Source organism: Humulus lupulus, chromosome 1 (assembly GCF_963169125.1).
Source record: "Humulus lupulus chromosome 1, drHumLupu1.1, whole genome shotgun sequence".
Taxonomy (NCBI): Eukaryota; Viridiplantae; Streptophyta; class Magnoliopsida; order Rosales; family Cannabaceae; genus Humulus; species Humulus lupulus.
In genome coordinates this window covers 209,584,023-209,594,901 of record NC_084793.1, presented here as the reverse complement: position 1 = coordinate 209,594,901, position 10,879 = coordinate 209,584,023, and the positions used below count along the sequence as shown (strand labels likewise).

General features: G+C 44.4%; 1 protein-coding gene across 1 annotated transcript; it reads right to left on the bottom strand.

Moving 5' to 3' along the window:
* Positions 1-6,644: 6,644 nt before the first annotated feature.
* Positions 6,645-10,599, bottom strand: LOC133828424 (uncharacterized). The gene is made up of 2 exons (XM_062258858.1): positions 10,485-10,599; positions 6,645-6,991 (listed from the first exon to the last, which is right to left on the bottom strand). Exons 1-2 carry the CDS (start codon positions 10,597-10,599, stop codon positions 6,645-6,647), a joined length of 462 nt encoding a protein of 153 aa, XP_062114842.1.
* Positions 10,600-10,879: the final 280 nt, after the last annotated feature.

Here is a 10,879-nt window from a genome sequence, read left to right as displayed (position 1 = left end):
AAATTAAGGTAAAGACTCATTTAACAAAAAATTCCATAAAAAGGTTTAAACATTCATTAAGATCATAGAAAAGGTACATGGGATCCCAAAATGTTTTTTTAAGATATATTTACAATTCTAAAGTCATTATACAGTCGACCTAGGTGACAAAATTGGACATTTACACTGCGTTCCTCAAAACTACCCCAGCCGTGGTGGCCAGGTAGGCCAAACATGTATGCACCGCTCCATGCCCTCCAACTCATGCTTGGTCGGCCTTACCCTTACCCTTACCTGCACCATAGAGCACCCATGAGCCAAGGCCCAACAAGTAAACTTCATCAACATAGCATATAAAAATTCATTTCAATAAGTGCATAACCAAACAATCACAACCGACAATTCCACAAGCATTCATTACAATTCACAATAGTGGCCTAAGCCGGTCAAGGTGCGTTACCAAGCACCAAGTTCACAGTCCTAACCGAGAGGGTGAGTACAACACCCTTAGATGGCCATTCCATGGCGACCTGCATTCAACATGCTTATTGCCGATTCCGACCCTTGCCACTCAATCACATGACATATATAACATAATTGTTGCAAACATCTATACATAACACTAAGCATAATACTAGAACAAATAGTCGGGCCATGCCCTGCTCTATGTGCATAGACAATTTTCTTACCTTGAGTCCCGAGCTGACAATACAAAGCGATCCCGAGCACAATCCCTAATCCCGAGCCTTAGCGGTAAAACCTAGTCACAACGTAATAATAAATAACCATCACAACCTAAACCAATTAAAAGCTTTGGAATAATATACTAGCCTTCAGAACCTCAAATTCTACTAAATGAGGTGGTAGAATCCTTCCGAGCCCTTAAGTTTGAGTTCCCGAGCTTAAAAACCTATTTGGGCTAACATTTCCTATTTGAGTCGGGACGCTCCTTAGAGGCGTCATGACCCTCCACAAGTCAGAGAGCCCAAGGCTTTCTCCAGGAAGACACGGGCCACGACGCACACCAACTCGCGCCACGATGCTTAGGCGATTTCAGAGAACCGCCAAGGCCTTTTCATGTACACGGGCCGTGACGCTTGAATAACAGCACCACGACTCGAGCTTAAAACCAAGAATTTCCCCTGTGTTTTCTTGAGCCAAAATCACCAAATCACACCCCTAACATAACCTAAAACTAGAATTGAGTCCAAGATTCTCAACAACACAACATGGGCACCATAATTACCCCAAAACAAACAACAAATCCTACCTTAACTCTACAAATCAAGCTGAAACTAATCTCAGCTTAAAACCTAACTTAGCAATAGAATTTCACAAAGAAAATAGGTCTTAAACCTTACCTTAATAATAATTTCAATCCTTAGCTGTCTCCAATCCTGCTCCTAGCTTGATTCCCCAATTCCCAGCCTCAAATTTCAGAGCTTCCTGTTCAAAAATTCCAAAGCCTCCCAAGCCTTAGAATGAGAGGGATACATGAAAGAGAGAAAGTGAGAAAAGGCACCTGAGTGTTCTTCTATTTCCTTGCTTCCTCAAGGTTCTACTGAAGTCAAGAGCCTAAATAATTCTATCTCTTGGCACACAAAAGACCAAGAGTGCCCCTAAATCAATCCTTAGCCCTTTAATGCCTCCAAGGGAAAACCTGTCATTTGCCACATTCCCGCTAATTCCTTGAGTAGTCCTATAAGTCTCCAATTAATCCCAGAATACCCAAATAACCGCTAAAGAACTACCCAATACTCAATCAACCTTGAATACACACTATGTTCCCAAAATACCCCTAGGCTTACCCCGAGCCGGGTATTTGACCCTGTTGTGACTATTCTGCTAATCCGCTCACTAGGAATGCCTCGAGCCCAATATCTCAAATATACCCACATAATAATGTGGTCTCAGTCATAACACACACATAATTACATTTATGCCCTTAACGGGCCAAAATTACAAATATGCCCTTATTAACAAGAACAAGCCCACATGCATATTTAATACACCTAACACATGCATATCTAGTCATATTATAATATAACTCAAGCAATCAAATAATGATACACATATCATAATTAACTCACCTAATAATGCAATTAAAGCATTTATTGCCCTCCTGGCACGCTAATCAAGGCACTAAGCTTTATTGGAAAATTTTGGCCGTTACAACTTCTGTCTTGTCTGATTGACTGTTTGATTTCTAAGTTGAAGGGACAATGGACCCACAAGAGTATTTTTCTCAGCCCTTGACCATTCTAGAGATGTCTGGAAGGCAGAAGAAATGGCCTTCGTCCTAGACCCGATCGTGCAGGAAAGCTAAGAGGGTTCAGATCTAACCCCCAGCTATCACTTTTACTAGTCCTACTCCATTAGGTCCTCTCCCGGAGGGCACTCCAAGTCCGGCAGCACCAGCGCACGTGTTGCCCCCTGCTATGTCAACTTCCTCTGAGTTGCCACCTCCTGCGCCTCTTTAGGCGAGCATTCGTATGGCGAGGGGGATGCTAGAGTCCATAGCATTGGGCCCTCACATTCTCCGCAAATGGGCGTTGGCAACCACCAGCTTCTCTCTCGACTTGTCCCACCAATAAATGGAGAACACTATTATGGTAACCACTTTGAATTGTCTCATTTTCTTTATGTTATGAGTATGTTCTCACAACTCGCTTCATTTTTCAGGTGGCACTGACTAATGTGAACCTCCATTGCCAACTCGAGAGGGAGACCGAGGATTTCCAAAAGACCCGCTCGGATCTTGAGAGTGCCCTTTTTGACCTTGAGAGCACTCTCACTGCACTTGTTACCTTTGAGAAGGAAGTTGCGAAGGTTCCTTCTGCTTACGAGGACGCCACTAGAGCTACAGATCATGCTCGACGTGATGTTGAAGCTTGGAAGATTCAGCACGACGCCATCAATGTGATGTTGTGATAAGATTCAGCATGAGCACAGAAAGTTCCGACGTGAGGTTTAGGCGACTCATAGGGGTGGCAGTGAGAAGACTAACAACATGTTGTTTTCTCTCTGATGCTTCACCCACAGTCTCGACTTTAGTTTCATGGGTGAGTCAGTGGCTATGAACTTCTTGACATACTTCCAGGCTCCCCTAGCTGAGGAGACAGGAGAGGATGAGGTTGATGATGGCATCGCTAAGGGTTCAGGGGACGCCGTTGTTGAGGTCGCTGATGAGGATGCCACTGATGAGAATGCCCCAGATCAAGGTGGTGTTTAGGGGGTTGCACCTATTGAGGCCCATATTAGCAAGGTGGCCCTTATCAAGGGTGTCATTGGCGAGGGTGAATGCTCCACTGACTCTGCATAGGCTTCTCATCGCTATTTTTCTTTATTTTTGTTGTTCTTTATATTGAGCTTTGCTCATGTCTGTATGAACATTAGCCTTAACTCGACCTCATTTTGATGTATATTGATGAGGACTTCTGCTTAAATTTTTCATCCATGCTTGATGTTGCTTCGTAAAAGTTTCTAAATTTTTCTTTTTTGTTGTTGTATGTTTGCATGCTTCATTCTGTATGCACCTTGTGTAAACTTTACATGCACTCTATTTTGTTCCATGCGCAGGATATCTATAACGACCCAAAATTTGCTAATAGGGCTTAGTGCTCTGATTAGCGTGCCGGGAGGGCATAATTGGTAATACGTATGTTTAATTGGTTAAAGCCGTGATTATGTAGCATTCATGATTTATATGATTATGTGAATATATTATGTGCATGTTTATGAGTATTAAATATGCATGTGGGCCCTTTACCGTTCATAAGGGCATATCTGTAATTTTGGCCAGTTGAGGGCATAAATGTAATTATATGTGATAAATTGTTAAGACCACATTATTATGTGGATATATTTGCAGTATATGGATCAAGATGGTCCTAGCGAGCGGATTAGTGAAATAGTCACAACGGAGTTTAAATACCTGGCTCAGGGGAAGTTCGGGGGTATTTTGGGAATTTGGAGAATATTTTGGGATTATTAGATAATGAATAAGTATTTGGTAATTAATTGGGCACGACGGGATTAATTGGTTAATAGTAGGAACACTTGAGGAATTAGAGGGAACTGATGGGAAATGACCATTCTACCCTTAGAGGTAATTGGAGGGATGGGTTAATAATAAAGGGCAATTTGGTCTTTTCTAATTAAGTTATATACTCAGTAAAATTCTAAGGAATAACCTGAATGTAGAGGAAGACTCTCAGCTCTCTCTCACCTCCTCTCACTCACGTTTTTCTCTCCCTCTCCCTCTTGTGTTGAGACTTTGAGCAAGCTGAAGGGAAATTCAAGACTAAGCTAGGTTTGGGTTGGTTCAAGCTAGGGAAAAACAAAGTGAAAGGCTGACAAAGGTTCCTGAGGAGTTTAGACTAGCAATTCAGGTATAATTCAATCTTTGATTATTGAGTTTTGTTGAAATGATATTGGGACTTGGAGCTTGCATGAAACTGATTGTAGGGTCTGATTTCTGGGTGTTAGAGGGGAGTAAGAAATTGTTTGTGGATTGAACATGATGCTTAGGTTATAGGGGTAAGTTTTCTAGGCTTGAGTCTAAGTTGGTATGGATTTGGAGTGTGGCTAGAAGGATTTTTTTTTTTTTTTTGAGGTTATGGCTGCATAGGTTGCTGAGAAAACCAAGGAAATTCTTGGAACGCGGGGGCGCGCCGCAACCCACATGCCCAGAATGCCCTGGGAGGGCTCTCTGTCTTTAGGGCGCATCGTGGCCCTAGGGGCCAAGTCGCGGCCCATCTCCCCTCCAAAATCATGGGGCCACGCCTTTGACTTGGGGCGCACCGCGACCTGCCTAGGGAACTTTGGCCTAGGTTAGTTTTTAGGCTTGGGAAGGCTCAGGGGTTTGAACCTAAGCGCTCACGATGATTTCCACTACTCGGTTTGGTAGAATTCAAGGTCCCTATACATTTATTTGGGTTATGAATTGATGATCATCCATTGACACTGTGGCTAGGTATATTGCTAAGCCTCAGGACTGAGGATTGTGCTCGGGACCGTTCTTAATTCTTTACTCGGGAATTCGAGGTAAGAAAATTGCACCCTTGTGGTTGTGAACGGGACTAAGGTTCCCAATAATTGGATACATGTAATATGTAATTGTACGGTTGTTATGTTATTTGAAAATGAACGGCCTAAGGGTGCTGAGGCTGATGATAAGCGTACTAAACGCAGCTTGGCCTAAGCGAGCCAGGGTCAGCTGGATAAACAGAGGGCTCGACCTAAGTGTGCCAACCTTAAGCATTTGTGTAATTGATTGTGATATGTATTTGAGATGAAGTGTTTACCACTGTTTAATTTTATACTTGAATTCTGTTAAATAATTGAACCAGTTGAATTAAGATTGAATGAATATGATTGTTGCTTTATGTGCTTTTTGTTTATGGTTTTCTTGTTGGGCCTTGGCTCACGGGTGCTACGTGGTGCAAGTAAAGGCAAAGGGAAGATGGACCAACCATAAGTTGGAGAGCTCTGGGGGTGAAGTGTACATAGCTGCTCGTCCGCCACGGCCGAGGGAAAATGCAGGGACAGAGCCCTAAAACTTGTGTTTTTCCATTAGAGTGGCTTTTGGTTGTATTATCTTTTGGAGATTGTAAATTATCACTTATGCCCTATTTTTGGGATCCCATGTATTAAACATCCATTTTTAATGAAAATTAACCATTTATAATCAAAATCTTTTAACCCTAACCTGATGATTGACCTTAGGATCACATTTTTGTTCAAATGACTTGATTAGCAAGTCTTGCACTATTTCAAATATACAGTGTAAAGGTATTTGTTATCTAGGGCGTTACAATATCCCTTATGCCCCCAAGTGACTAGGAGAGCTAGAGAGCTTGGTCACTTGTGTGCGACCGACCCTCTAATTGACGGGGAGATCTGCGAGGGGCCACTATTGCGCCTGTAACGACTCTCATGAAATTCAAGCTAATTGCTTATTTATTATGATCGCCTGTAGTGGCTACCATGAAGGGCAAGTTTCTTATGTTCAACCCGTCCGCCTACAATATCTCTCATGTTCCCACGATCGGACCTGAGACAAGGTCGCGGTCCCTTACGTTCTTTGTAAATTGTCACTTTCTCTTAATCGGCTGGCCTAACTCAACTTGTTTTGCCATTCAATATTAGACCTTATAGGGGACTTAGAGAAATCAAGACTGTCCAAATGATGTCTATTTTGATTCCCATTAGTTGTGGCCTACGGACCATTACATGGAGGTCACTAAAAAGTGACGCCCAAAAGCACAAAATAATGATATTAAGAGGGATCGCCTGAAGTCTAGTTTTTTATTACAAAAATTGAGGCATTGGCTTTATTACTGGTAGTACTTCTTCAAGTGTTCTCCATTCCAATGCCTCAGAACTGCCTTGCCATTGAGCCTTGCTAGCTTATGCTTTCCTAGTTGCGTGACTCCATATACCAAGTAGGCCCCCTCCCAATTCGGACTTAGGACCTCGATAGATGGGTCTTGCGTATTGAGGAAGACGCGACACAGGATGAGGTCGCCAATGGATAAATTTCTGTCCTTGACCCAAGCATTGAAGTAGCAAGCCACCCTTTGTTGGTAGGCTTCCTTTATCAAGTTAGCTTGCTCCACCCTTTCTTCAATGAGATATAGGGACTCGACAAGAAATGCCCCATTCTACCTTTGATCGTAGTTCATTCTTCTGTGCGACGGGATGTATACTCCAACAAGCAGCATGGCCTTGCATCCATAGGCGAGCGCGAAGGGCATGTGGCCGGTAGAAGTTTGAGCTGTGGTCCTGTAGGACCATAGTGCCTCTGAAAGTTTGTCTGGCCAAGCTCCTTTCGCTTCCTCTAGGTGCTTTTTCAGAGTATCTTTGAGGGTCTTGTTGAAGGCCTCTACTTTTCCATTCTCTTGGGGGTGTGTCACTACTGAAAATCTATTCACTATTCCATGGAGGACACAAAAGCTTGTTAAGTGTTCGCTGTCAAATTGAGTTCCATTGTCGGACACAATATGGCAACCTGTAATGACAAATGATGTTCTTGATGATAAATTCCAATATTTTCTTGGAAGTGATGGTCGCCAGTGGCTTTGCCTCACAGCACTTAGTGAAATAGTCAACGATGACCACTACATACTTGAGTCTGCCCTGGCCTGTAGGAAGTTGGCCTATCAAGTTGATCCCCCACACTATGAAAGGTCATGGGCACTACATCTTCTGCAGTTCATTCTGAGGGGCTCTCAGGATTTTGGCAAACCTTTGGCACTTTTCGCACCTTCTTATGTACTCCATGGAGTCATCGTTCATGGTTGGCCAAAAGTAACCTTGCCGAAGTATCCTTTTTGAGAGGCTCTACCCCCTGGCATGGTCGCCAAAAAAATCCTTCGTGAACCTCTTACAACAAGGTTTGGGCCTCCACCTTAGTAACACATCATAGTAGTGGCATTGAATGTCCCCTTTGGTATAGGCGACCATCTCGCATGACATAATGGGGTGCTTAGTAAATCAACTTCCTTGCCAAGTTACGATCCGATGGGAGGACACCATCACTTAGATATTTGATGATGGGGGTCATCCATGTTTCTTCTACATCAATTAGCATTGAGGTGATGTGATCGCCACTGGCGGCGTCGCCAACGGCGTGGTCGCCGATGGCAAGGCCGCCAAAGGTGCGGTTGCCAATGGCATCGTCAGTGGCAATGCTAATGCTTGGCACTGCTAAGAACTTGATTGGAACAAAATTAGGGTCTTCGCATCTCTTGCGCTCGCTAACTTCCCTAATGCATCAACGTTGGAGTTTTTCTCTCTAGGGACCTGTTCGATCGTGTAGCGATCGAAATGGGCAAGCATTTCTTTGGCTTTGTTGAGGGAGGTGCTAATGCATAGTCTGCGAGCATTGTACTCACCTAGGATTTGGTTGACCACCAGCTACGAGTCGCTTCAGATCGTTAGGCACTTAGCTTTCAACTCCTTTGCCATGCGCAATTCCGTTAATAGCGCCTCATACTCTGCTTCATTGTTTGTCTCACCAAAACCAAACCTCAGTGCGCAATGGATACAATGGCCTTCAGGGGTTACTAAGATTAGGCTTGCCTCGACATTGTGTTCGTTGGTGGCACCATCCAGATAAACTTGTCAATAGTCTTCTTTCGGTCGTTGGTTGTAGTCCATCTCATCTGGTCGCCAATTACATTCGACTATGACATCACTGAGGGCTTGATCCTTTATTGTCGAGGGCCTTGATCTTGGCTCGGTTTGCTTCGATTCCTCTAGAGTTAACAATATACCCCAGGAACTTCCTAGAGGCGATCCCAAATAAACTTTTATGTGGGTTCAGCTTCATGTTGTACCGGTGAATAATGGTGAAAGCTTCTTCAAGGTTAGCTACGTGCCCCCAGCCTTCGTGGACTTTACTAGCATATCATTGACGTAAATCTCCATAGTCCTTGGATTTGTTCCTTGAATAACTTATTGACTAGTCGCTGGTAGTTGGATTCAGCGTTCTTTAAGCTGAAGGGCATGAACCTGTAGCAATACATGCCAATGTTTGTGATGAATGATGTGTGCTCTTCATCTGGGGATCAATCACTATTTGATTATATCTAGAGTAGGCGTCCATGAATGACAACAACTCGTGTTCAGAGGTGGCGTCAACGAGTTGGTCAATCCGAGGGAGCGGAAAGCAATCCTTGGGGCACACTTTTTTGAGGTCGTTAAAGTCGATACACACTCTCTAGGTTCTGTTCAATTTTCGCACAAGCACCAGGTTAGCAACCCATAGGGGATAGAAAGACTTTTGAATAAAACCATTCTCTTCCAACTTCTTCACTTCTGCTTTCATCACTTCATACCTCTTAGTGTTTAGGGACCATCGCTTCTAGCGGACTGGGATTGCCTTCAGGTCTATGTTCAGAACGTGGCTTATGACCGACGAACTAATGCCTACCATGTCTTTGTGGGACCAAGCGAAGACGCCTTGGTTTTTCTACAAGAAATTAATCAAGTTAGCATTCACGTCGCTACTCAAGTTTTTCCCAACCCTCACCTTTCGAGTGGGGTCACCATCCTTCAATTCTACTTCTTCGAGCTCTTCGACCGGTCCAATCAGTCTCTCTTCATCCCCAAAGCGAGGATCCAGCTCCTCCCCACTTTGGGTCTTGTTTCATAAAGTGTTTGGACTTGGGTCGTCGTTGGCAGCGACATTGTCACCATGGTTGCCATCATTGGCAACGACGTCTTTGCGCTTGCCATTTGTGACCTTGCCAGGGGTGGCCTAGCCCATCGAGGCCTCTCCTCCCACGACACATATTTCTGTGGCCTTGCCAATCTCGGCCTCGCCAATCTCAGCCTCGCCTATCAAACTTTTCTCTAACTTCGTGATAGTCTTCTCATCGAATAATTCATTTATACCTTGAACTCTTTGGTCAACACATTATAGCATTCACGTGCCTCTCCCTGGTTTACACTTACGCAGTCGATACCTTCTCTTGTCGGGAACTTAATGATGAGGTGCCAAATGGATGTTATGGCACACAAATCAATGAGTATTGGATGTCCTAGCACGATGTTGTACGCCAACGGGCAGTCGATGACCAGGAACGTCTCCATGAAAGTTTCTCTCTAAGGGGGATCGCCTAGAGTCACCAGGAGCTTGATAGATCCAATAGGGGCCAAGCCCTCGCCATTGAACCCATAGATCGTGGTTGAGCACAGTGCGAGGTCACGAATGGACAATTTCATTTTGTCCATGCATGACTTGTACAGGATGTTGATGAAACTGCCGTTGTCAACTAGAACTCGTAGCACCTTTAGGTTTGAGGTCTCAGTTGCGATGACAATGGGATCGTTGTGCGGGTAGTGAACGTGTCTTGAGCCTTCGCTGGTGAAGGAGATGCCTTGGTCTTCCATCCGTGAGACCTTGCTTAGTCTCTCTTCATTTGTCATCACTTCGTTTGTCTGATGTCGCAGTTCATGTGCATACCTCTTTCGACACTTGCTACTATCCCCCATGAGGTGCGGTCCTCCACAAATTGTGACAACAATAGCTATCACTTTTGGCACCTCGCCTACATGGGTTGGCGACCGTGATCGCGACCGGTTTGGCGACAACCACTGCCTTTGTCTCCCGTCATTTCAGCCATCGTTCTGGTTCTTGCCTTGGCGGCGATCGACGAAACATGCCATATGTCCCTTTCTGACCAGGAATTCTATCTCGTCCTTAATTTGACGACATTCTTTAGTGTCATGGCCATGGTCCTTGTGGTAGCGACAATACTTGGTTTGGTCGCATCTTCTTGGATCCTTCTTTATCAAAATAGGCTTTCTATATGGCTCATGGTCCTCGGTCTCTATGCAGATGTCTTCATGTGTCTGGGCCAAGGCAATGTAGTTGGTGAAGCGCTACTCGTATGTGAGTTGTCTTCCCTCCTACTATGGTTTCTTCTAGTCTTGCCCTTGCTTGTGGGATACTTGGTGACTGCTCACTCTCTTCTCGTAACTATTTTTCTCGCTACCCTTCCCATCCTTGCCACTTCTTCGACCATGGTTGTCAGCCTTTGCTGGGTCTACATTCTTCACCACCTCATCTAGCTTGATGAACTTATCTCTGTGGTCCAAGAAATCATGCATCGAACTGGTAGCCTTCTTGTTCAAGTTGTTTCACAAAGGACTCTAGACTTTGAGGTCGGACATGATCGCCATTTGCCACCCCTTATTTCCAACTGTCTTGGTGCGAGTGGCTTCTTCTTGGAAATTCATGATATAGTCCTTCAAAATCTCCCTCTTGCCCTGCTTGAGGTTGGCGAGGTGGTTAGCTTCACGAGGATGGGCGCATGCACCATAGAACTGCTGGTAGAAGTCTAGAGTGAGTTGTTCCCAGGAGACAATGGATATAGGATGGTACTTCCAA